The 27,312-nt window shown below is 45.6% G+C and overlaps 1 protein-coding gene across 1 annotated transcript in view; it reads left to right on the top strand.

Moving 5' to 3' along the window:
* NUAK1 (NUAK family kinase 1) overlaps positions 1–27,312 on the top strand; it is a 75,877-nt gene that overhangs the window by 8,161 nt on the left and 40,404 nt on the right. The window contains exon 2 of the mRNA XM_002823682.6: positions 24,569–24,689. Within this exon, the coding sequence (XP_002823728.4) occupies positions 24,569–24,689 (121 nt within the window). The remainder of the gene's footprint in view (positions 1–24,568; positions 24,690–27,312) is intronic.

Below are 27,312 nucleotides of genomic sequence, written 5' to 3'. Positions count from 1 at the left end.
ACAATAGATGCAGCCAGGGCCATTGCTACTCTACAAGGCACCTTTGTGCAAATTTTAAAAAGGCCTCCTCTAGGTGGATACATATGAAAAGGCTTCTGTCCTGGCCAGAAGCAGCCCCTCTCCTACTAGCGGCTCTGTGAGAACGACACGGGCTGGGGCCCATTCACCTGCCCATCAGCTGGTGCCTTGTGCGTGTATGATCTGCACATCCCTGCTTGGCAGCCCTGGTGGTAGCTTGCTTTCTTCTTCCTCTTAGCTACCACTTGTCAATACTCTGTGGCTGAAGCTTCCCCATAAGAAAGACCTAACATCCTCACGTTGGGGCTCAACACACCTGCTCTTCTTTTCAATCCAGCAATAAACCAGATAGATATATTTAATGTGTGCTTAACAATGTGTGCAGCACCATAGGGACTTTCAGAGGAGGATATTACAAGTCCTGCCATTGAGATACCTAGAATTTAGTTGGGGCTATTAGATTCAGACATCTGGAATAATCGAGAACAATGCAATAATCTGAGTATAGAAATGAGGTGTTGAGGCTGGGCGCAGTGGTTCACGCCTGCAATCCCAGGACTTGGGGAGGCCGAAGTGGGTGGATCACCAGAGGTTGGGAGTTTGAGACCAGCCTGGCCAACACGGTGAAACCCCGTCTCTACCGAAAGTACAAAAATTAGCCAGGCATGGTGGCGCACGCCTGTAATCCCAGCTACTCGGGAGGCTGAGGCAGGAGAATCGCTTGAACCTGCGAGGCGGAGGTTGCAGTGAGTCAGGATCGCACCACTGCACTCCAGTCTGGGTGACAGAGGCAGACTCCGTCTCAAAGAGAGAGAGAGAGAAAAAAAAAAAGGAATGAGGTGTGGAGGAAGAAATCCCAGGTGTCGAATCAGACAGACTTGGGTTCAAATTCTGTCCTGCTACGCAGGAGCTAGATGGTCCCAGGCAAGCTGCTCATTTTCTCTGGCTTCTGTTTACTCATCTGGAAAATGCAGCTATGAAATATCCTACCAAGTGCGAAATATCCTACCAAGTGCGAAATATCCTACCAAGTGCGAAATATCCTACCAAGTGCGAAATATCCTACCAAGTGCGAAATATCCTACCAAGTGCGAAATATCCTACCAAGTGCGAAATATCCTACCAAGTGCGAAATATCCTACCAAGTGCGAAATATCCTACCAAGTGCGAAATATCCTACCAAGTGCGAAATATCCTACCAAGTGCGAAATATCCTACCAAGTGCGAAATATCCTACCAAGTGCGAAATATCCTACCAAGTGCGAAATATCCTACCAAGTGCGAAATATCCTACCAAGTGAGATTGCCATCAGAAATAGGATTTGGAAGCTTCCAGCACAGAGCCTGGTGCATAGTAGGCTCTTGAAAACTAGAGCTAATATTACTGTTTCAGGGAGAAGTACTAGGGTGGAGTACCCAGTGACCTTCTTATCTTGGCTCATGGCTCTCCATGCTTCAAATCCTCCCATGGTTGCATGGGACCCAAAGTCTGAATTTACCACGTCCTTCAAGGCTCGTGCATGGGTCTTCAGACCACCACTTCCTTACTCCTTTGTTTCAGCCCCGTGTCTCGTGTCCTTGTGAGCACATGGAGAGTGTGTGTTGGACTATTTGTAGACTCCATTCTTCCTTGTCTATTAGAAAGGCAGCAGGGCTGCTGTCTGCCTCACTCGGCACTGCAGCCCAGCCTGTAGCCCAGTGCTAGGCATCTAGTGGGTGCTCAGTAAGAATGAATGAATGATTGAATGAACAATTGCGGGAAGAAGCACCAGCAATCCTGAGAAGGGAGAGTTCTGTGAAGGCGGGAGTCAGCAGGGAAGGCCCTGGGGCTCCATCCTCCTCCTTCTCTGAGTCACGCCTCCCCTTAGCATTGTATGCACAGCATTGCCGGGTGCCTGTCAGTGACAGCAGCTGGAGAGACGGCTCGAGCCCATCCCAAACCCATTTCCCACCCTTGGAGGCTGCTCCAGGCGGGTAGTAGTTTTTCAGAGCTCAGCAGCCTCCTTGGGCTGCTCCCACACTGGCCTGGCTTCCTTCAGAGAGTCCAGCCCTCCATCTGAGAAGCCCAGGTAATCAGCTCTGCAGAGCGTGCAAGGTTTAGATGCAAAATGCATCTGCAGGGTTTTCAAAACATTTCTTTCTGGGTTGTAAATCAAGTACTTTAAGAATTGTAAACCGGCTGGGGTGCAGAGTTAATGATGTCTTGAAAAAACACCATCATGATTTGCCTTTTAAATTTGAGAAAAGAATTCCACTTCCCTTACTTTCATTAGAGATATGGAGATCTCCAGGGGGAAGGCACTAAGAGGAGGCTGTGGTAGGTGTTAGCTCCTTCCCTGGAAGGGCGGGGAATGGTGAGTGGCTTAGGGCTCAACTTTCATCTGTTTGGCTGAAGGGCAATTTCCCTGTTTAAAAAAGGTAGCGGCTGCTTCTCTTAGTATCTCCAGCGGGACCCCATTCACTTCTGTCTGTGTCAGGCTCCCGTTATTCATGTGGCTCACGGGCCACAAAGGTGCTTGATTGCAGCAGGTTCAAACAAAGCCTTGCTGGCTGCTGCCATTTCACTGTGAACTGGGCTCAGCTCACGTGTGGTTCAACCCAACTGCCAAAGGTCACTCATGTCCCAGTCTTTTACAGCATCATGGAAGGGAAGTGGACCGTCCAATCTACAGATCGAAAAGGGAAGTGGGAATGGTGGCTCATTCCTGTAAATCCCAGTACTTTGAGAGGCCGAGGTGGGTGGATTACTTGAGGTCAGGAGTTCGAAACCAGCCTGAACAACATGGCCGTCCCTACTAAAAATACAAAATTAGCCAGGCACGGTGGTGCACACCTATAATCTCAACTACTCAGTAGGCTGAAGCAGGAGAATCGCTTGAACCCGGGAGGCGGAGGTTGCAGTGAGCCAAAATCGCACTACTGCACTCCAGCCTGGGTGACAGAACAAGTCTCTGCATCAAAAGAAAAAAAAAAGAAGAAGAAGAAGAAGAAAAGAGAGAGTCTGGAGCTAGGCTTCCTGGGTTTGAAAGAACATGAACCTCCTGTGTAACCTAGAGATAGTCAGCTGTGACTCGGTTTCTTCATCTGTGAAATGGGAGTCGCAGGGTTAACAAATTCTATGTCAAGTTCTTAGAAAAGTGTGTCGCCCACAATGAATGGTCTGTAAATCTAAGTTTTGGAAGGAGGCCTCTTTGGAAAGGCAGGATGGGGTCTCGGTCATGTCTGTCCCTGCAGGATCCTGGGCACGGGGCATTGCACACAGTAGGTGCCGCTGTGTCGAACACATTTGCTTCACTTATAAATTGAGGGGCAGAGACAAAAATGTCCTTAAGGGTCCCTTCCAGCTCATGGGAAGAGAATCCTAGGATTCACTGAAAGGCTTCATTTCCTATTGCTTGTTTTTTGGCAGAAGGACTCCTTGCTGGGGAAAGCGGAAGTATCTTCAATTCTCATACCCACTTTGCAAGTGTACGGAGAGTCTCCCTGTGTAGATTGTCAGCCTACGTTTAGGGAGGTCTGCTCACCTTCCCTACTCTCTGGTTCTGTGGGATGCGAATGCATTCTGTTCAGCTCAAGGCAGCCAAGGCTTTCTTAAACATGTGTATGAGGTGGCTTCTGAACTATACTCTATGTGAGACAGAAAATGTTCACCCATGCTGGGTGTGGTTGCTCCTGCCTGTAATCCTACATTTTGGGAGGCCAAGGCAGGGGGATCGCTTGAGGCCAGGAGCTCTAGACCAGCCTGGTCAACACAGTGAGACTCCCCCATCTCTATGAAAAAATGAAAAAGTTAGCTGGGCATGGTGGCCTGCACCTGTAGTCCTGGCTACTTGGGGGGCCAAGATAGGAGGATTGCTTGAGCCCCGGAGTTGGAGGCCACAGTGATCTACGATCACACCACTGCACTCCAGCCTGGGCAACAGAGCAATAACTTGTCTCAAATAAAATAAAATAAAATAAAATAACAAAATAAAATAAAATGAAATAAAAAAATAGTGCTCATCCTCAAAGAACCTCTCAGTTTTCTCATCTGTAAAATGGGTTAGTAATAGAACTTAACTCCTAGGTTGTCACAAGGACTCATGGACCACACACACACTGAGAACAGTGCCTGACGTGAAGCCAGTTGTCAAGCAGTGTTATTTGTTATTATTTGCGATTCAGAGGAGGGTAAGCTCATGTTCTCCTGGGCTGCTCAGAGGAATCTTTGCTCATTCCTTAGATGCTTAGACTTTAAAGGGGCTTTGCTTTTGGTCCCAATGAGGCCAGAGGCTCGTGGCTGCCTCTGCTCTCAGGATCCCCCATGGACACCACTTATTCTTCCCAAGGCTTTAGCAGTGACTGGGCACATTGAGCACCCAGGAGAGCTTGGCTTGTTGATCCTGGGTGACAGGTAGGCTAGAGGCAAGATTCCAGGGATGAGGAAAAGACTTAAGAGAGCCCTGTCCCCAGGGGAAGGGATGTTTTTGCAGTCTCACTTAGAGGGAAGACTTGACTCATATGTTTACTACTATTTCATCCTTGAAGATGAACAAATAAAGCTAACCTTTACTGAGCACTTTGCCAGGTTCTGTGCTGAGTGCGTTGCCTGTGTCATCTCACTGAATTCTTAGAACCATTCTATGAGATAGATGCTGTCACCTGACTTTGCCTAGAGGTAACTGAGGCCCAGGGCCCCACTGTAACTTGGGGATGATGGCAGGAAGGCAACCCATGTCTGTCTGAGCTCAAAATTATGAGCCTAGACTGCTTCCCAAGAAAGAGTAGAAATATCTCTGTCATTTTTTCTTGTGGCAGGTGTTCCCTTCTGCCTCTCCCAGGTAGCTGGTTTAAAAATATTTATTCAAATAGCACTGTGCTAGGCACTGGGGGAGGCAACAGGGAGTAAGATATTGCTCCCTTGAGTTCACCCACCTCTTGATTCTAGAATGTGCATCTAACCCTGACATTTGAAGATCCTCAGTCTTTGTGGTCCACATTTATCCCTCCTTGCTGGTCCTTTTAAGGAGACTGATTTCTTGTTGTATTTATTTTTCTTCTTTAATCTCTCAGAATTTTATTACTTTCTATCAAACACATCCGTTAGGCAGCCTCGGCTTTCTCAGTATCAATTAAGACAGATGCCAGCAAACCTTAGAAGCTCTCAGTGGTCCTTGAGGCAAGATAATTACCTTGTGTGATTCTTAGTAGATTTGAAAGTGAACTCTTTCTTCCATTAGCAGAAGCCATGCAGGGAGGAGGCTAATAGTCTGTTTCTCTGGCGAGCTCAAAGCCCAGCCGTGAACGTGTTTGCCTGGAAAGACAGGGCAGTGATGTGCTTGCTGCTCTGGGGAGAACCTCATTTTGCATCATCCTCATGGTTAGTGGGTATCTGTTTTTCAGGCAGGACCAAATGGAACACTGAGGGAGGAAATGAATGAGTGTGTAGGCGTGAAGCAGGTAGTAGAGATCCTGGAGAGGAGAAAAATGAAGTGGAAATCTCCACTTATTTGGTTGTGTAGGAAGGTCCAGAGCAGAGGGAGCATTTTTCCCTTAACAACCCTAATAGCAGGAATCATTGAGTGATCAGTGTGTGCCAGGCAATATTCTAACTATTTACGTGCTTTTTCGCCTTCGAACCTGTATTATTATCACATTCATTTCATAGATGAGGAGGCAGAGGCTTAGAGGAAGTCCAACAACTTGCCCAAAGTCACAGAGCCGGGATCACAGGATGTAGGGCTGGACTGTCTGACTTCAGGGTTCATGATACAACCACTGTTGGAGCTGGACTTAAAGCACAGAGAAGTTGCCTCTGTGCTTGGGAAAATAGCAATATGAAGAACTTAATTTCATGATCCCAGTCGTTCTATGTCTTACTCATTTATATCCTCCCAGTGCCTAGTTCAGTGCCTGGCATGCAGTCAGAATGCAATAAATATTTGTCGAATGGCTGTGGAGTGTTATGAGTCTGGGTATGTTGGGAGACTTGGCTGCTGGTTCCATCACTGCCACAACTTAAGCTGTGTGACCTTGGGCAAGACATGCCCCTCCATGGCTTCAGCTAACTTATCTGTAAGATGAGGGCTCTGGGCCAGATTTTGTTTTAAAATTTATTATCCATTCAACAGTTATTTATTTATTTATTTATTGAGATGGAGTCTGGCTCTGTTGCCCAGGCTGGAGTGCAGTGGCGTGATCTCGGCTCATTGCAACCTCCACCTCCCGGGTTCAAGTGATTCTCCTGCCTCAGCCTCCTGAGTAGCTGGGACTACAGGTGTGCACTACCATGCCTAGCTGATTTTTGTATTTTTATTAGAGACGGGGCACAGGCTGGTCTCGAACTCCTAACCTCGGGCAATCCACCTACCTCAGCCTCTTGTAGTGCTGGGGTTACAGTCATGAGCCACCACACCTGGCCATTTAACAGATATTTATTGATTGCATTCTCTGTGTGAGATAGCACTCTGGATGGTAGGGAGACAGCCATGGTGAGATAGATGACGTTTCTGCTCCCTTCCTTGCAGCTTACATTCCAGCCGCTTCTAGAAACTGCATTTTGTGAATCTTCATGTCTTGCCCCAAAATTGTTTCAAAGTGGCAGTTGCTGAATTCTCTTCTGTTTGCCTTCCCCTACTAAAAGGCAAGCCAGGGCAGGGGTTTTCATCAGTTTTGCCTACTGATGTACCCCAAGTGCCTAGAACAGTGCTTGGCAAGTAAATATTGCTGATATGCATGCATGCATGAATGATTGCAATATCTCCTCTGCTAATGAGATCCCAGGATATAAAAATTCTAGGGCTGAAGCCTAAGAAAAAAATTAAGGAGCAAAAATCAAATTTTCCAGGAAAAAATCTCATTTTCCAGGAAAAATACTGTCTTTATAAAGGCAAGAACAGTTAAGATTGGGATGGTTTATTATTATTCCTGCTAGTTGAGGGATTAGGGAATCAGGCAGGATTCCTTACTTTTTCATCTGGTGATGCTTTTTGCAAACCGCAGAGAAAACAAAACAAAAACAAAACCTCTTCCTTTCCCCCAACCCCTTTGCTTCAAGCAGAAAAAGCACTTGCTTCTTAAAACAGCTCATGAAGGAAAAAACTATAACGAATATTTTGCATTTCTCTGGTGGCGGCACAGTCTGAATTCCATTCAGCCCCACAATGAGTTCTAATTTTATGAAATGTTTGGATTAGCCACCAATTTTCCGGTGGAATTTAGGAGGCTTGTACTCGTACTTATGCTTGAAGCAAAGAAATCTCATAAAATCCTTGCAGTGTCTCGGGCCCAGTGGGACGTTGTAGCCAAGGACAAAATGACCATCAGCAGAATGACGGGGAGGAAAGAGATCTCTTTGGCAGCTGTGGCCTGGCTTTGCAGATGATGGTGTGATCCTGAGCTGCAGTCTCTGGGGCTTGGCCGGGCTGCATACCATTTTCAACTGATCATGGGCTATAAAAATTCCAGCCCAAGCACAATGCCTTGTACCTGACCTTGTTCTTTCAATTCCCAGAGCCAGAGAACATTAGGGCATCTGGTAATTGGGTGAGAGGCATTTGATATAGCACATGGTGCTCTGTCTTCCCCTCCTCATAGCTCGTATTACCTTGTGTTGTAATTTCCAGCTCACATATCTGCCTCTTTGCCTCTCAACCTGCACTGTCTAATATGGGCACATATGGCTATTAAAGTTAAAATTAATTATAATTAAATAAAACATTCAGTTCCTCAGTGGCACCAGCCACATTTCAAGTGCCCAGTAGCCCCATGTGGCTAGTGGCTATCATGGGATGTTGCAGAATAGATCATTTCCACTAACATAGAAAGTTCTGCTGGGCAGGACTAGTGCTGCTGTAGACACTGGGTTGAATGAGGACGTGGCACACACTTGGCCCCTTACCTTGCTTTATTAGCTCCATAGCACGCATTATGATCTATAAAGTATTATGTCTCTGAGAAACCTCGTCATCACATTTTTTGTATCTCCAGTGTCTAGAACAGTTCCTGGTATGCACTAAGCACCCAACGATTTTCAGAATGAATGAAGTTGCCAGAATCAGCATTGCTTTGCAGAGCCTAACACATAGTGAGTCTTTAAACAAATGGAACAAATACTTCTAGAGGTGAAACCATGGAATGGATTCATCTGATATTTGTCGAGCATGGACTACAGGTTGGGTGTTATGTGACGCTCTGGGTATATAGTGATGAGCAAACAGACATAGATCCTCTGGGTAAGGAGCTTATTCAATCCAGTGGCTCTTAAATTTTCAGGGATGTGGGAATCTCCTAGGTGCACCTGTTAAAATATACCATCCTTGGCACTGACCTCAGAGAGTCTGATTCTGATTCAACAGGGTTGGAGTGGGCGTTAGGGACACCTGAGTATCTTCTGCATTTTAACCAAGCAACCCAAGTGAATGTGATGGGGGAAGTCTGTGGTCTTTATTTTGAGAACACAGCTCTGGACAATGGGAAGCTAGTTGCTGTATTCATTTGGGGATACACCACACCATTTTCTCTCGTCTATACCTTCTCTTGTGATAAATGGAGGGCTCCTATTTGGGCCTGAAATTTGAGATTTCTTTTTCTTGTTATCCAATCATGGAGTAATACTAATGGCAAACAATTACATAGCAGCAATTACATGCCAGGCGATAGTCTAAGCATGTCAGTCACTGACCTGAATTCATCCCCATGGTAACCCTAAGAGGCGAACACCATTATCATCCCCATTTTTCAGGTGGATAAACAGGCAGAGAAAACTAAGTCATTTGCCCATGTTTACACTCCTTGTAAGATCTGAAAATCCTGAACTGCTGTGATACTGCCGCTCATGGCCACTGGACTTGGGGCAGCTGCCTCCTGAATGCCCAGTGTGCCTTTTTATCCTTTTCTGCTGGTTGCTTGGAATCAAAGTTCCGGTATACTTATGAAATGCCTGTTTAGGGGATTACCACGTGTGGATGTTATGAGCACTGTTCGTCTACAAATATACACCCCTGCCCCCAAGGAGCTTAACTGTTCAATGGACATTCCCTTGGGCCTACTGTGCGCCAGCCTGTGTAGTACACCCAGGCATAAGACTTGCACCTGGTCTAATGGAGGAGACAGAGGCACAGGCAAAGAGTTTCTGAGAAAGTGTCACACACAAGATAGGTTTTCTTCTAGATGGGAAAAGGAAAGCAAATCTTTAAGATTGGGTTTTCCTCACTTTTGCTACTTGTGACTCAGTTTTTACATAGTTTTGCTGTTTCACTCAATAGGGGTGTGTGCGTGTGTGTGTGTGTTTTGTGTGTGTAGGGATCCACCAACCCGTTCTGTCAGCACTCTTGTTCATACCTGCTTTTCAGGAGGGATGTTCCTCCCTCCCCACAACCCCCCCCACCTTTTTTTTTCTCCCGAGACAGGGTCTCGCTCTGTACCCCAGGCTGGAATACGGTGGCACAATCTCGTCTCACTGTAACCTCTGCCTCCCGGGTTCAAGGGCTTCTAGTGCCTCAGCCACCCAAGTAGCTGGGATTGCAGGCACCCACCACCATGCCCGGCTAATTTTTGTATTTTTAGTAGAGATGGGGTTTTGCCTTGTTGGCCAGGCTGGTCTTGAATGCCTGGCCTCAAGTGATCTGCTGGCCTTGGCCTCCCAAAGTGCTGGGATTACAGGTGTGGGCTACCACGCCCAGCCTCCCACCCTTTTTTAACCACTTAGAAAGACAGGAGACCCCTTAGAACTGAGAGCTGCTTCGAACTCCTGACCCACATGGCAGAACCTTGAAAAGAGAAGCGTGAAATGAGGAGGGGTTAACATTTAGAAACCACCTTGTGTGTGCCTTCTGCAAGATACGCTAAATGAGGCAGTTTACGTACATTATCTTGTACGGTCTTCACAGCAGCTCTGTGACGGGGAGTGATGATCGTTGTCGCTTTAGGGTTAAAGAAACCGATGCTGAGACAGAATGGCTGATCTGCTCAAGAAAGCAAGAGAGCATTGGAGTTAAAAGCTCGGGTCTGCCTGACCCCGCTGTGGGTTCTTTCCACTATGTGGCTAGTTCTCAGGCCTGGCTGAGCATGAGAATCACCTGGGATCTTTTCAAAACACTGATGGCTGGACTTTACCCCGGGCTAACTAAAGGAGGCTGTCTGGGGAAGGAACTCAGGTATCAGTATTTTTAAACAGACCCATAGGTCACTGTAATGCACTGCTAGGGCTGAGAGCCACTGGCTAGAGCATGCTGACAGCAGAAGTTCAAGGATCTGCTCTCCTGAAGGTGTCCCCATCCATGCCTGGTCAAGCTGGGACTTTGCTTACAGGAAGGTGAGCCACCTCCTCCATCCTCGCCCCTGTGGGACTGGTGTGTCCGAAGCCATTGCACTGGACCTGGGCCGAGACCTCTTGCTATCTTGCATCATAGGCTGCCTGTAAATAGGCAGCTGGCTTGTTTTCTTTTTAGGCCCCAGTTGTAGTGACCTTTGACTGTCTGTTTATTTCAGGGAAATAATTCCATCCTGCGAAATCAATTCCCTGGGGGCTACAGAAGTACATTTGGAGGGACTTCTGTTAGTGGGGTGACCTGAAATGGCTTCTCAGAAGAGGCAACAGCTGCTCCTTTTCTCCCAGCCCCCTTCTCACTTTGCCCCCGACATCGTCCTCTGAGTCTCAGATTTTGAAGTTCTCATTGTGGTGTTTGTATTTGCACATGCCTCTGCATAAGGTCTGTTTGTTATTATTATAATAATAAAAATGATAAGAACAACCAGCATTTTTGGAGCATATACTGGATGTTGGGCACAATATTGGGCATTTTCTCTATGCCATCTCACATCACTTCACCTTTTCTTGGCAATGATGAGGGCAAATCTAAGTCTGAAATTGGACTTCTTATCCTTAGCAAAGGACCAGTTGCAGTGGTGCTGTAAGTTTCTGGTCCTATTGGAGGCCATGGTCTGTAGAGACTGCCATATTGGAAGCGGTAGACTTGGCTGAGATGAGGGTGGGTAGTTGGCTCATTGTGTGGACCGGTGTGGGAAAAGCAGAGAGTAGCCCAACAGCCCCTAGTGTTCAGTCTGCCATGAGCCTCAGTCAAGGGAATGGAGAACGCTGGTTAATCGGATGCTTCGGTTAAGTGGAAATACTAATAAGTTATAATAGAAAGCTCTAAATATATTTTTTTCCAGACAATTGAAGCTCACCCATTTAAGAGCCAATCCTCTTAAACATTGTAGGCATTTCTTCAGGAAATCTTTCTCATCGGGATGCACACTTTCTTGCCTTCTTAAAACAAAGTTCCTTGAAGGTAGTGAAAACTTTTTCTTGATGAGTTTGAGAAAATTCTCCTCAATGGTCCTCTGTACTGTGTTTTGGAGTTCTCATGTCTGCTATTTATAGTTTGTGTCTGTCATCTCCCTTGTTAACTTTCATTCCTCTTTGTGACCTTTTTAAAAAATAAAATTCTTCTTTTCCCTTAGCGAAAATAGTGCATGCTCAATACTGAAAACTCGCCAGATACAGAAAAGTTAAAGATTAAAGGGAAAGTGAGTTGTCATGTCTTGCTTCTGTCAGTGAGGCTGTGTCTAGCAGCTTTCTAGTTCCATTTTTCCAGCTTCCCTACAGGTTTTCTGTGACTAAGCTTTCCTCGTAATTGTGTTAGTAGGAAAACTATAGGTGACCATCTGCAGGGCTTCCGTGCATGGAATCCATGGCATTTCTTTGAGTGGCGTTTCTAAGGGCTTATTTCCCTTCCCCAAAGTCTTCAGGGCTGAATGGCGCTCCAAGCATGAAGTCGTGTTTTCTGGGTAACAGGATGAGCCGCCTTGGAGTAAATAGGGCTGGTTGGGGTCACTCAGTTAGGATGTGGCTGAGCTGGGTCTCTTGACTCAAGGTCAAGTGCATTTCCTATTTTGCTACCTCTTACCTGTGTTTTACACTACGGGTTAAGGGATAGTGGTTTTGACATAAAGAAGCTATTGCTATATTTGGATAATTAAAACCAGGAAAAACTTACCTTTATCTCAGTCATCTATGTTGCTCAAGTGACAGATTTTTAGATTTCTTTTTTGAGGGAGTGAGAAGTAGAATTTAGTCCCCTTGTTAGCATGCCAGACCCAGTCTCTGTTGGAACATCAGTCTTAGATTAATACTGAGATGGACTCAGAAACACACTTGAAAGCAACTTGCATTATTATCCTTACATAGCTTACATTTTATGACCTGCTTAAAGATGCAAGGAGCATAAATCTTGGGAAGGACGGTCTTATTTACTTGTTCGTCTTTTCTGCAGATGGGATGCTCACATTAGAGCCAGGCTGGCTTCAGATGTCTGCTCCAGGATATTTTAGCTGAACTGTATGAGTCCATTAAACAAATGTAAGAGTTTTTGGGAAAGAAGAGCAGTGTCTCAAACCAAATGTTTTACATGGAGAACATCTGGGGAATATTGGTATTTGTGTGTACAGTACATCAGAAAGCAGCTTGGCAGGGTTCCGCAGGGATGTTTCTGGCCTGTGGTTGCTGGATTTGACAGTTTTGTTGTAAGGAAATGGTTCTTATAAAGTATTGCCATCAAAGCAACGCTTGATCCAGGAAGGAGTGTCCTTGCTTAGCCACACATTCAAATTGTTCTGATTAGCTCCCTGACCAGACCTTCCACGACATTTGAGCAATCTGCTATCTGAGCTAGTTTCCCCCCAAGGCTTTACATTCCAGAGAAAGGAAGCATCACAATGCCAGGGCTAAGAGTGTTTTCTTCCCTACCACACATTTCCATAGATTTGACAAATGTGGAAACAGGCTTGGTCCAGTGGAAGCAGCATTGGCCACCGGATCCAAGTACCTGGGTTGAAACTTGGGTGGGGCGTTTGTGACCTGTGGAAACTCGGGGAGTTCTTGTTGGTTTCTGTTTTCCTTTCCTGTAAAATTTCTAGCTTATCTCATGGGGTGGTGGGGACAATAAAATGAAGTGGGATGACATTGTATCTATAGGTGGGAGGCCATTCATACAACATGGTATTGCCTCCATGGATTTGTGGTCTTAGCCACAAGTACAGAGGCAACTTGGACCAGAGTGGAATCTGGGTAGATTGCCCGACTTCAGCAACTTGTAGATATTGGACCAGGTAGTGGGTGGATAGGTAAGAAAGGAATAATTCTTATACAAATTAAGACTTATGATAGTCATCATTTTTGATAAAATGAAGTTCAACCAATATTTATTGGAAGTCTACTACTATAGAGCCAGATCCTTTCCTAGATATTGAGGACACAGAGGGGAACACAGCAGTTCCTGGCTTGCAGTCTCTGCTTGCTATGTCTGGGGCATTGACAATGAATGACCTTCCCTTTTGTTAGGCTGTATACTGACTGTCATTATGTAGCATGGACAGTGACAGGTAAATAGTTTGTAGGTGTGAACATTATTTGGCAGAGAATGAGGCTGGACTTCCTGCACCTTTGTGCAAAGTAGGTCAATGTTATCCTTACTGAATCCCTCCTCCGAAATGGGATGAAGCTCCACAATAATTTGATATTGCATTTTTGTGGTGTTTGACGAAGTTATTATAAAAATGACGTCTACGTGGGTCCTGAAGACTGCATTTCAACTAGTACCGGTCAAGTGAAATAGGCCCATTTTATGGAGGAGATGACTGAGTGTAAGGCACGCAGTATGAGAGAGAAGCAGCAGCAACACTGCCTTGGCTCTTTTTGGAAATGGGAAAATGAATAGCTGAGCAAAGTGAGACTCGGTTTTCTGGTTTGAATTGATAGTTATTTAGGAGCGTGAGAAAGACACAGGGATAGAAATGGGGGAGCCATGCATGGAATGACTTCTCAAGAGGCCCCATCTCTGTGCATACACATCATGTGCCTGTGGGCTCCCAAAATAACACTTTGCTGGGATGGTTCTTGAAACCTTAGAAAGAGCATCTCCAGGGCCAGCTCTAGAGTCGTGTGCCTGCCTGTTGGCATGGGAGAGGGTGAAGTATCTTGGTCTCTTTCGAAAGGCATCTTGGGGGTAGGAATAGTCCTCACAGTGAAGTCAGGGTATTCCTCCCAAAAGGAGGGTGAATAGGGAGGGGCTGGGCAGGGAGGAGCCCCTGTGTCTACTGGCCTTTCCAGTAGGATGGTAGGCAACTTGAAGGGTAGGTCTAGGTCATGTTCTCTAGGACTGGATCAATCCCTTATCCAGAACAGATTTTCCAAAATTGCTTGCTGTGGAATTGACTCATTCTCACATCGTTTTAGGGACATGCCTCCCAGCCCCTCCCGTACAATTCTGCCTTTTGCCCACCTGGTCACACAGAAAGCAGCAGGAACACTGATTGATAGATGTGCTTTTGAAGATGGAAGTGGTTTAAATATTAGCTAACAAAAGGACTTCTGGTGGGGACAAGGCAGTGTGGCCTTGATGGGGCCTTCATGTCCAGAGGTTCTGATTCAGCTCATATTTATGTAACACCTACTATGTGCCAGGCACTGTGCTGCTTGCTTTGTCAGTGTGTTTCAGAGGTTAAGAGTATGGTCTTTCAGTGTATGGAGACCCAGACCTCCTATTTATTTATGTGCCTTAGGGCACGTTACTTAACTTCCCTCAGACTCAGTTTATATTCATTGAGAAGGCAGAAATAATAATGTTTTTGTAAGAATTTCATGAGTGAGAGGTTGAGAGGCTTAACAGAAAGGTACTGAGGGCCTGGCACATAGTGAGGGCTTGATAACTGGTAATTATTATGACTGCTAGCTGTTACTGTGAATCACCCCCAACCCCTCTGGAGTGGGCACTGTTATTATCTCCATTTGGAAGATGAGGAAGTTCAGGCTCAGTGATTTTGGGACAAGAAGGGATTCCACATTTGAAAGGTGAGCAAGTAAAAGAAGGCTCAGCGGCAGATGGCTGGGGTTTAGGTTGGCTGGAATGATCAGATGTCCCACTATGGTTTTCTGTTTGTCAAGGGTCCTTCTTAATACCTGGGCTCCATTTTAGCAACAGCTTTTTTGTATATACTATACATTAGGCACATGCTCAGTACTGGAGATGCCGTGGTGCATAAAACAGAAATGGTTTTCGTGCAAATGAAGCTTATGAGCAATGGTGAGCGAGGTTATAAAAGGGGACCCATATCTGCAAAGGGGTCATTGCAGGGGATAGGCAATGTCTGCAGCAGATGGATGCAGAGGAGTTGGTCAACCGAAAATGTTAATGGCGAGGACAGGATGTGGAGGATCCTGGCAGAGAAAATGGCAGGTGCCATGTCTAGGGGCATGAGCACACTCCCCAACCCAGGGCACAACTTGGGTCTCTGAGATGACCACAGACCCCTGCCCCAGCCTCCTTGAGAGTAGGAACTGGACGAGGCTCATCCCCATGATGGGACGGCAGGAAATGCTCTTCTGGGGCCGAGCACACTCCTCTGAGCTCAGCCTGCGGTTTCTTGGGGCTGTGCATTTGCAATGAGCAAGAACATCCCAGCAGGCAGGCTTGTGGAGCACTAATGAGGGAGATGACAAGCCTCCTGATGGATCTTGCAATGGGCTGGGGAGCAGGCACCAGCCTTTTAACTCTAGGAATAATGGACAATGAGAGCTTCTCTTGGAAGGAAAAAGATGCTTGTGAGGAGATAATGAGAGAGGCCTCGGGGGCTCCTGAGTGTTCTCCAGAGGCTTTGGGGCACGGACTACAGCCTGCACGGTTGCTCCCGCCCTGTCTGATAGGTCTTGTACATTGCTATAGATCAGTTTTCTAAACAGAAGAGATTCTGTCTGGATAAAAATAACTTCTGCAGAATCTTCTCTTTCACTTATTTATAAAACCATTCATGATTAAAATATAAAATAAAATAGAAAGCCATGCCTCTTTTTTGCTTGTTGTATTTTACCATATTAAGAAATGAAGAAAAGTTTTTTTGGTTCTGCTCACCTGGATCAGCTAAACTCAACTGACTAATTTCCTTTCCCTTTGGAAAACTAATTTTGCTTCTTAGGTCTTTGTGTTCCTAGTTCATTGTCCCCAAGGTTAGTGATTCAGTAGTGGCCTGAAGTTATCATTTAAAAGCAGTGTTTGCAATGAATTAAGATATAATGGGATGAAAACTTCCCAAGTATGCGTATTCATGGATGATATTAAATCAGTCTTCAGAAATTGGAGGAAGGTTTGGATAGAACTGAACTGAAAACAGCATCTCTGGCATAGCTATATGAGGACAGACATTAGATGGAGGTGAAATGCACCATGCTGCAACACAAGTCATGATTTGTCAGCACCCTGAAGAGTATCTGCCACTCCCATCTTGGTTTATTAATGATGCAACAGTTCTGGGGACTTGGCTGTGACTGGAGCCAGCCTCCCATGTAAATGTTGAATTTTTTTGTGGCAGTTTCAGCCCTGCTGCTCACTGTGGCTTAGTATTTGGTTAGGAAGGACTTGCTCAGAGTGTTTATCCCTCCTGGAGAGGGAATCAGGACTCTCTTGTTTCAATTCCAGTGCTGCTGATAACTTCATGAACTTGGGGCCTGTATGTACTTTAACCTCCCTGGGACTCAGTTTCCCCATCTGTAACATGAGGAGATCGGCGTAGAGCATTCTAAGTCCTTACAGCTCTAACATCTACTCATGATAACAGTGCTCATTTTGGCTTCTGCCATAGGTACTATTTGCCTTCTCTGCCTTCCATCATATACACAATCTGCCATATTGCCACAGCAACCTTGCGAGGTTGGTACCATCATCATCCTCATTTGCAGGTGAGGAAACTGAGCCGGTGGCGTGATTATCCGAGTCCCTCTCCTTATAGGAGTCGCCTTGGCTGAGTTGCTGTGACTGATGACAAGCCCAAGGTGCAGATGCTGGATTTCTTAGCAGTACTGGCTCGGGTTCTTCTGGGTTTGGAGGTTGATAAATAAAAGTTGCACAACCTTAAGCTTATCCAAGCCTTGTTATAAACAATGTCAGAGTGATCAGATGCTACCAGTTGAGGCTGTCCAAGTTGTAAGCAACCTCAGCCCTCTGGCCCAGCCCTTTCTCTCCCTCCCCAGGGCAATTGTAACCTAGAAGAAAAACAGTTGCACTTTAGAATTCTGATTTGGTGTTGCATTTGGCTTCAGAGACGTGAAAGTCCAAAAATAAACAGCTGCTTGGCAACTCCAGTCTCAGCTAAACAGCCTGGCATTTTCAGTCTTTCTTTGAATCTGATATTGCCTGTGTTAGTGTCTCTTGTGTTACCAGAGGCTTTTTCGTGCTCCGGGTTGTGTGTGTAGACTGTGAAGTAACCCATCCACACACCCAGCTTCCCTGGCCTCACTTCATCCACAGACCCTCCTTGGGCTGGGACTAGGGAGATACCTGTTGGAAGCAAACTTTCCATTTACCAGGGGTAAATTAATTCAAGTCACTGAGCCCCCTCAAGGAAGCCTGTGTTTAATTCCTCTCTGTATAAATGGAAGGTTCATTAATTTTCATCAGTCATCTAGTGTGTAATATAACTGCTTCCTGTTTAAGCTACAGAACAATTGGTGTCATCAGGGCCACATTTACCTTGCTTTAAGGTGACTACTCTCAAACCTCAGAGTTCAGCAGAATCACCTGGGAGGCTGTAAAGAATGCTGATACCAGGTCTGCCCCCTACCCTGAACACTGTCACCTTCATTCACTAGCTCTGGGGTGGGCCCAGGAATCTGCATTTTAGCAATCAGTTTCCCCTTTCCCCCTAACCAGGGGATTGGAGGCAGGTGATCTGCTCACCACCCTTGGACAGATAGCGCTCTAGAGTCTCTGACTGTCCTTTTCAGGCGGGTTTGTGGCTCACTTTTGGCATGCCCACCCAGCACGAACTTTCCGGTGGCCTTTTTGCTATTTCTTTGGTTCTTGCCTGGTCAGCCACGGTTTGTATCTTATGTTTACAAACCTCAACAGGGAGTGTGAATCTGCCTACGATTTCTTAGTCATTAATTCCACTTCCCTTGTGGCATCACCACTTGCAATAATGACATTCTTAGCTCAGTCTTTGAAGGGGAGAGGGGTGGAGGTGAGTCTTAGGGACCAAGGAATGACTGTCCCTGTAGATAAAAATGTCCCAGCCCTGAGGTCCTCCTGAGCTGGCCCAGGCCCGGTCAAGCACGAATCTGCTTTGTTTTTTATGTTCTGAAAATATAATGCATTTTTTATGGCAGGAGAGAAATCAATATCATCACAGGAATCATCTTTGATGTAGAATTTTGAGAAATAGAAGTTTGAGAACCGAGTTACAGAGGATTAACTTTTCAGAACCTCTTACAAGATTAAAGGGCTGATGAGGGCCAGTGAGGGGATGCCACTCTTTGAAGGAAAAGCTCCTAGCTACACATGCCGCGCTCCCTGGCTTCAGTGCCTTGCCTCAGAGCCTGTTGATACAACTCTTGGCTTCCAATCCATTTCTTTCTGAAATACATTCATGTAGGACATGAACCAACAGGCTGAAAAGGAAGGGAAGAAGAGGCCCATGGGCCCCCAGGCAGAGCTGGCTTGGTTCCCATGGGGCCCGTTGCATCACAGCAACTTGCTGGGGTGTTGTTCTGAGTTGGCCAGGCCCCTCCATAAAGAGCCGGGGGTCATTTAATTAATTAGGGGCTTTGTTTGCAAGATGGGTGGCATCGCCGTGGTGACTGTCCTCGGCCAGAGGCTTTTTGAGTGAAAGCCACTTGGTGATCCTGGGAACTCTGGACCGGTGTGGCCTCGGTGGGGCTGTGCCTTGCCCCACACTCTGTCCGTCTCCCAGGCAAGAGCAGGAGCACTTTACAGCCTCCAGCTGGGCTTGGCTGCCTGCTCCTGCTGCAGGTGGCCTTTGGGCTCCTAGGTAAGGAGAGATCCCCTGAGCCGCCTCTGACTTCGTGCCCTGCAGCTCCCGTGGAACGTGCCTGGGTATGAGATCACACCTTGTGAATGGCAGGGAAGTTGCCAGCTCATGTTGCTGGGATTAGGATGCAAACTTGTTCTCACTAAGTGATGCTAATGCCATATTTATGACTGTGTTTCTTCCCTGCTGCTCAGCCCTCCAGTCCCTCCTTTTGGGACCCCACATATGACCCTGTAAAACTTCATCTGCTTGGAGGAGGGTCCATCTCACTAGGCTTTAGGGACCCTTTCGGATCCTACAGGAGATTCTGTTCCCTGTGATGTTTTCTATTCATCCCAACTTTATTCATAGCCTTAAAAATCAGCAGCCTCTGGGCTCAAATTCTAGCTCCACTTTTTATTTATTTATTTATTTATTTTTTACAGGCTATGTAACTTTGCGAAATATTTATCTTTCCTGGCCTCAATGTTCTCATCTGTAAAATGGGATTGTAGGTAGGCTTAAATGAGATAAGGTCCACTGGCACATGATTAACACCTAAGAAATATTAATTATTGTTATTATTAAGAATATTGCCACTGATTTAAAAATGTTGAGGGCCAAAGACAAAGCACTAAGACCTGGCTACTCCAAGTGTGGTCCCTGGGGCTGACATCACCTGGTACCTGATACCCAGCCCTATGGATTCAGAATCTGCACTTTTACAAGATGCACAGGTGATTCCTATTTGAGAGGCACTTCAAGAATACTCCTTGGAGGCCAGCTTATGTCAATGAATGAGCATTCAGGGAGATGGTCGCAAAAGGAGGAGGGCAGGGATTCTCTTGGTTAGAGCCTCGATGACAGACAACCTGCCCAGACTCTCTGCCACGCCCCCAAGGCTAGTCCTACACTACACAGGTGTCCTCTCCATAAGACACCAGGACACCCTGGGGCTGGCCGGATATTAATTTTAACCTGCTTTTGCCACTGTGCAAATGTGGGGAGGGGAGGATATGTGTGGGGGTGGAGAGGAGCCAAGAGACCTATGATGTGATTTGCTGTGGGCTCATTAGCTCTTAAGTGTGGTTTATAATCACTGCCATTCAGTGAATACTGTGTGCTGGGGCCCTTACTTACCTAGTTTCCACTCCTCACAACAACCCCAAGAAACAGGATTTTGTAACCCCATTTTACAGGTGAGGAAACTGAGACCTGAGAAGTTTGGGCTTGCCTAAGGTCACCCAGCTGGTGACAGTCTGAGCATTTACTCTTCTACTCTGCATCCCCCAGCCCTTCCTAGGTCACCAAACTCTGAACACCCACAGCAGCCAATGTGGGAGAGGATGCCCAGCAGGCCACAGAGCAGGTGGTTTTTGGTGATTATTCAAAAAAGAAAAAACCTCCAACCCTCAAGAGGAGGCTGTGCCTGTTGCATGTAACAGAATTGGCTGGGTTGAGTTTGCCTCTGAAACAGGCAGGCACTGCAGGGCGGGATTCACAGGTTCTCCAGCAAACCTGCTGCTGCAGAAGGTTTAAACATTAAACCGTAGGGTGGCCTTATTTAAAAGCAGACCATTTTATAAGGCACACGGTACTGTCTAGACTTGGGAACATTTATGAACGTGGCTGTACTGTGAGTCGGGCTCAAACACCTGAGTTCCCTCCTCCTCGCAGGCTCTCTGACTTGTACAGGAACAAATGGGATTTTTGGGGGTGGAGGGTGTGTGATTTCAGACATTTGGTAATCTCTTCCTGCTGGGCCCCTTCCTTACCTCTGTGTTTCTTTGTAGATGTGAGAATTGAGGAAAACTGGAGAGGAGGTTTCCTCTGCAATGCTGGGCATGTCTGTGCATTTCTTTGGTAGCCCTGGCCATGAGGGTAATTATGTAATTACTGGTGTGAGTTTTGCTTATTGCCCGTACCCTCCCCACCCCACCTCCCACCTTGAGGGCTGGAGCAGTCGTGCTGGCTCCCTCCTGTGTAGCCTGGTATATGGTAGGTTTTCAAAAAGAACAAGTGGATGAACAGTCAAATTTCATAAAGGCTGAGGTATGAATATCTTGAGGCTGAGTTTTGATTTTAAGTAGGAACATATTTGTGCCCTGTTCAGCTGAATGGTGAAAGGAGACAGTGTGGAGCGGGTGGAGAAATGCTCTTGGGATCGCTTTTTGGGTTCAAGGTGTTCATCCTCCTGTCTGGTTTGGACTCAGGAGCCCTGCTGATAATGGTGTGTGACCAGCTGATCTGATCTTCCTGACTTCAGATGAGGTTGCAATGTAAAGAGCCAGGATGGAGATGCTCTTGTCCTTTGTGTACTATGGAAACATGTCCCTAAGACCTCCACTCACTGTCTTTTGAGGAGCCAGGAGGAATTCAAGTTTGCTCTGAAAAAGAAAGGAAGAAAGGAAGTTTCTACTTGTAGAACACTCACTCTGGGTTAAAAAAGACTGACACTTACTGAGCAGTTACCCCCTGGCCCAGGCTTTTCTTGAGCACCTGACATGTAATCCTCACCAGGACCTATGAGGCAGGTACTATTATTTCTCTACTAGATGAATGAGAAAACTGGTGCACAGAGAGGTTATGTAACCTGCCCAGGGTCACACAGCTAGAGAGTGGTTTTAGCCTGGACTTAAAGCATTACGCAATACTGTCTGTGCACTGGCTCAGTGTATCCTTCAACTTCCTGAAGCAGACACTTTTGCAGGAGCTGTGTTTAGAGATTTTCTTTCTTTTTTTTTTTTTCCTTAACAACCCTCGAACAATATGACAATCATTCTTAGCTCCCTGGGTCCTACAAAAACAGGCTGAATATGCAGCTAATAAAGTAGTTGGTGTGAAATGCTCCAGAGAAGATAAAATGGGAAGGGTATAGAGAGAGGGAGGTGGCCATAAGGGTGGCCTTATCAGCTAGAGGGATCAGGAAGGATCTCCCTAGGAGGGTGGTGTGAAGCTGAGGCTTGAATGAGAAGGGTGCAAAGATCCCTGGTGTGTAAAGCATTCAGCATGGTGTCTGCTCCATATATTAAGTGGCTAATGAATGCTGGCCATTATTATTAGTAGTAGTATTGCTTTTTTGTTTTGTCATTAACCGGCTGTCTGAACCTTGGATGGGTCCGCCACCACTCTGGGAGTAGAGCTGAATGTCTTCCCTCCAGCCTTGGCAGGTGCACAGATGAGAGTGATTTCTGGCATTTGTCTCCTCCTGACTTCCTGTCACCCCTTTGAAACAGGGGAGCAGAATGCACCCTCTTTTACATTTTCAGTGGAAAAATCATTGTAGGAGAAGGGAAAATTTTTGTGGAGAGACAGCCACTATGCTTATTAACATTTATGGAGCCCTTTTAGTTTCCTCAGTGCTGAGCAAGGCTTGGTGAGAATGTGGGCACTTTCCTTTTCACACCCAGCTGAAAGCATCCCCTGGCGATTGCACCGTGGGACCCTCTGCCTCGCTGGACTGTTAGGGGGAATCAGCAAGTGGGCTTATTTTCTTACCCTTTAGAATGTTGCTACCCTCCTCTGACCCTGCATGGTGAAGAATTTTTGCCTATTGTAACTTGACAATAGAGCCTCCTTGAGGCCAAGTTCAGCTTGCTGCATAATCAAAGGGGTGGTTTCTACCCTCGGCCATCTTTAGCTTATGGAGGAATGTAGGAGTTGTTCCAGCAGCCACCCACACCCTCCACAGCCTGTGTGTGTTCACTGTCTGCTTCCTCCCAGAACAAGGTCCCAGGATTACAGCCCTTCCTCAGATAAAATAAAGCCATCCAGTCATATCTTTACATTTGACGTAAGCAAAGGGAAGTTTTTCTTGCCGTATGCTGAATGGGGCTGTCGTGAGGACTTGGGGTAGCTCTGAGTCTGGCTCTCTGCTGAAAAAGGGCCTTTAAGCTGGAAGGCTCATTCATCTCCATGCAGCCTCCTTCTATCCAGCCATGGGTCCACCCAGGGTCGAAGGGAGGTGGAGCCTGCCCCTGGGTTTACAGCAGGGCCTCCTGTGTTTTATATTTGTTTATCTATTCCTCTATTGCCTGTGTAGATAGATGTTAAAGAAATTCTTAATCTTCTTACTATTAGGCTTGTCTTGGCAGTATTATTTAACTGGGGTGGTTCCCCCGTTTTTTGCCCCAGTTCTGCTACCACTTCTGGTCTGAGCTTGCATCAATTAATAACATCAACCCTCCCCTCCCTCTAGCTTCCCTCCTTTCCTCCTTCCCTTTGTCTTTCCTTCCTTTTTTATCTACCTGCCTACCTGCCTACACTAAATGTTTTCTCAGGTCTACCGTATGCCAAGCATGGTGTTAAGGACTGGAGGTTAAATAAAGCAGTGAATAAGATCCCTACCAGTGTAGAGTCAAGTAAAGACACAAGTGCTGATTTAATCACAACTGGGGTAAGGACTGCAAAGGAGAAATCCCGGGAGCTGCTAGTCAGACATAACCTGTATTTTGAGAGGTCAGCACATAGCAAAAATAGTCATAACAGCTACCCAATTCTTGTTGAGTCATAGGTGGACTGATGTATTTTAGAAATGTTTCCGTTTGTAGTGCTTGGTGGAGAGCTGGTACAAGTCAGAAGTAGCACGTGCTCCTAAAAGTGAATATATCCCTGCTGAGGCTGGCTGGGGTTGACTGTGTGATAGGCAAGGTGTGGCCGTGGACTGCTGATAACGAGGACTTTCTTTGCTCCAGATAACTCTATGCCTTTATAATCCAGAAGGATGGTTTAGCTGCCTTTCCCCTAGGAAAGTTTACCTGACCTCCACAGGTGAGAGTTGAGGTCACAAGAGGACCAGCCTGGAAGGGAACTAGGCAGGCTTTCTGATCCGGCAGCAAATTGATTGGTGGGCTTCTTTGTTACCCGTGGATACTCCCTTCCTGAAGTAGTTTTTGGCCCCCTTAGAGCCAATCTGATTAAGTTACTGACCAGCTTGTTTATGAGCAAAGATAAATCCATTGGCAAACACACTTTTCCTTATTAGGTTCCTGTTGTCATTCATTGCCTTTTTCTTGGTGTGTTTCTTTTGAGTAATTGCTCCGTGTGTTGGCCCTGGCAGGTCTCTGCAGTTTGGATTTGCAACATTGGCACTGAGCTTTGGGAATTGACAGGGGCCGGGCAGGGAGATGAGCTGTCACTATCTTTGTTTTACCCTGATTTGTCTCCAGAACAGCCCTCTGGTCATATCATGTGCTATTGAAGGTGCCTTGGGCAAGAGGAAGGATGTAGGAAGGAATTCGCTTGTGAGCCCTTGCATAAACACAGCATAGCCTGAAGTCTTAAAAGCCAAGGCTTGAGGCAGAGCTGGCCTCGAGGTTGGCCAGGCAGTAATGATTTTTTATAGCCACTGCTGTGGCAGCTGCACAGTGGAACTGAGTGGTACCAATTTCACCTACCATATTTAATCACCAATACCCTGTAAACTTAACTTGCCTTTTTTTCTTTTTTCAAAGCATCAGGGTTCCTCGAGTAAATGACTCTGGCCATGTTAAGCAGCCTCTGCTTTATGAAAAAACAAAAACAAAACAAAAACAAAAACAAAACCACCATCACAAATCCCAGGCTGTCAAAACCTGATGTTTTCTGTTGCTGGGAGAAGGGTGTTTTTGCTATGTATGAAAGACATGACAAGGGGGCATTTCCAAGCTTTGTTTTGGTTATTGTCTGTTCTGCCAACAAGTAACATCTGTATTTATTTTCCAAACTCCCCCAATGGCTGATTTGCATCTGTTTAGTTCTCTGAATAACATTTCATTTCCTGACTTTATAGGTTGCTATAAAATCCATTCGTAAGGACAAAATTAAGGATGAACAAGACATGGTTCACATCAGACGAGAGATTGAGATCATGTCATCTCTCAACCATCCTCATATCATCAGTATTTATGAAGGTCAGTGATTTTTTTTTTCCACCCTCGTATCAGTTACTATTTCTCATATCATGGGGCCTGCCAAGACTTTGAGATAATTGCCCTTCTGGGCAGAAGCCAAATATTTTTCCTCATGATGCAAAAATAGTCGGGTGTTATCTCTTACTTGGTTACCTTGAACACAACCAGACACATGAGTGCAGCTCATTTTGGTCATAAAATATCTCCGGCGGATGCCTTATTCTGTCTTCTTAATTCCTTGGCAGTTGCTAAGCAACCCACCTTATTGAAAGCCAGTCTGTGAGACAGCCCTGGTTTCTGAAAAATGACAATTTGCTGGGTGACCAAATAACAGTGGATACATTGTAAATGTCATTCCCCAAAGCCAGTCACTTTGCTGGTGGTACGGAGTTATTCCAAGTTAGGTTCTTTGAGTTAGAAATTAACCCTGAGCAGGTCCAGTAAGCACCAAGAAAGAGGGTTGGTGCAGCAGATGCCTTAAAAATTGAGCCCAAATTGTGTTGTTGTTTGCAAAAGAGCAGTGTGGGGAAAAGCTTATACAAACGCTCAGGCTTCAGTTCAACTCCTTGGTCCTTCATGAGAAGAAATGGGAGAATAAACTGCCCACAGGCTATCATTTATTTTTTAAGACCCTGTAAATAAATTACACAGCAGTATGTGTATATTGTAGAAATGATTGAAATAGAAATGTTAAAATTAAAAAATAATTTCTGTTCTAACTCCCAATTTGATAAATAGCTCTCTATCCGTATCTCTATTTTTATCTATTTCTCTATATCTATTTGTGGTTTTTGTCCAGTTAGATCATGCTATTTAAACTATTTTTTAGCTTGATTCTTTTTTCATTTGTTGTCTCATGCATCTTTTCTGTATCAATAAATATTCCCCTGTAAGGACATTTGAAAAGGTTTTATAGCATTCTGTTTATGGACATACCATAATTTATTGAATCTAATTTCTTTTGCCAAACATTTAAGTTGTTCCAAATTTCTGGTTATTATAAACGGGGCTTCACAACTCTCCTTGTGCATCATTTTGACATTCATTTCTGATTATTTTCTTATGAAAATTTCTCAATTTTGGTTTTACTGAGTCAGAGTGTTTCCCTAGAATATTTAAAAATATATGGCTGAAAAATGAACTTATTGCCGGGTGCGGTGGCTTATGCCTGTGATACTGACGCTTTGGGAGGCTGAGGCGGACAGATGGCTTGAAGTCAGGAGTTCGAGACCAGCCTGGCCAACATGGTGAAACCCGTCTCTACTAAAAATACAAAAAGTAGTCAGGTGTGGTGGTGCATGCCTGTAGTCCCAGCTACTCAGGAGGCTGAGGCATGAGAATCACTTGAGCTAGGGAGACGGAGGTTGCAGTGAGCTGAGATCGTGCCACTGCATTCCAGCCTGGGTGACAGAGTGAGACTCTGTTTAAAAAAAAAAGAAAAATGAACTTATTTTTAATTTCTGGTCAGATTGTAAGAAGTTATCAGGTTGGGCTAAAAGGAAACCAACCAGTGGTGCCCCTAAAGTTTTTCTGATAGTTTTAGTTTTTCATTTGGTTCCCTAATCTTTTTTTGCCATTCTTTTTTTCTGCTGCTTCTATTTTTGCCTCTTATCTAGAAGTAAATGTTGGTAATATATTTCTTTTATCCTGGTCATTCGAAGGCTCATTTTTGGAGCCCTTGGTGATAGGATTTTTAAGGGAAATTTTTATCCATTCCATCTTTTATTTATGTCACAAACACCTCTTACAGTGCTTCTCAAAGTGCCTAGGCTAGTGGCATCAGTGTCACTTGAGATTATTAGAAATGCAGATTCTCAGGCTTCACCCAGGACCTGCTGAATCTGAAACTCTCTGAGTGGGGCTCAGCAATCTGTGTTTCAACAAGTTTCAGAACCACTAGTCTACTGAGTGGAGTGTCTACTTCGTGTTAAGCACTCTGTTCAATGAAGTTAGAAATTTGAAAGCTGAATGTGATATGGACCCCACACTCAAGAAGCAACATAGATCCCACACTCAAGAAGCAATACAGGCTGGAAACGATGACTCATGCCTGTAATCCCAGCACTTTGAGAGGCCGAGGCAAGAGGATCACTTGAGTTCAGGAGTTTGAGACCAGCCCGGCCAACATGGTGAAACCCCATCTCTCCTAAAAATACAAAAATTACCTGGGTGTGGTGGCATGCGCCTGTAATCCCAGTTATTTGGAAGGCTGAGGCAGGAGAATAGCTTGAACCCGGGAGGCAGAGGTTGCAGTGAGCCGAGATTGTGCTATTGCATTCCAGCCTGGGCAACCAAGTGAGACTCTGTCTTAAAAAAAAAAAAAAAAAAGAAGCAATACAAGGCAGTATGGAAAGAGTGCTATGTAGATGTAGTTTGTTCTCACGCTGCTATGAGGAACTGCCCAAGAGTGGTAATTTATAAAGGAAAGAGATTTAATTGACTCACAGTTCTGCAAGGCTGGGGAGGCCTCAGGAAACTTACAATCATGGTGGAAGGGGAAGCAAACATTCCTTCTTCACATGTACAGAGGAAGGATAAGTGCCAAGTAAAAGGGGGAAAAGCCCCTTATAGAATCATCAGATCTTGTGAGAACTCGCTCACTATCACGAGAACAGCATGAGGG

Source organism: Pongo abelii, chromosome 10 (assembly GCF_028885655.2).
Source record: "Pongo abelii isolate AG06213 chromosome 10, NHGRI_mPonAbe1-v2.0_pri, whole genome shotgun sequence".
NCBI classification, from domain to species: Eukaryota; Metazoa; Chordata; class Mammalia; order Primates; family Hominidae; genus Pongo; species Pongo abelii.
Note: the sequence above shows the minus strand (reverse complement) of the source record. Positions and strands in the feature narration are given on the sequence as shown.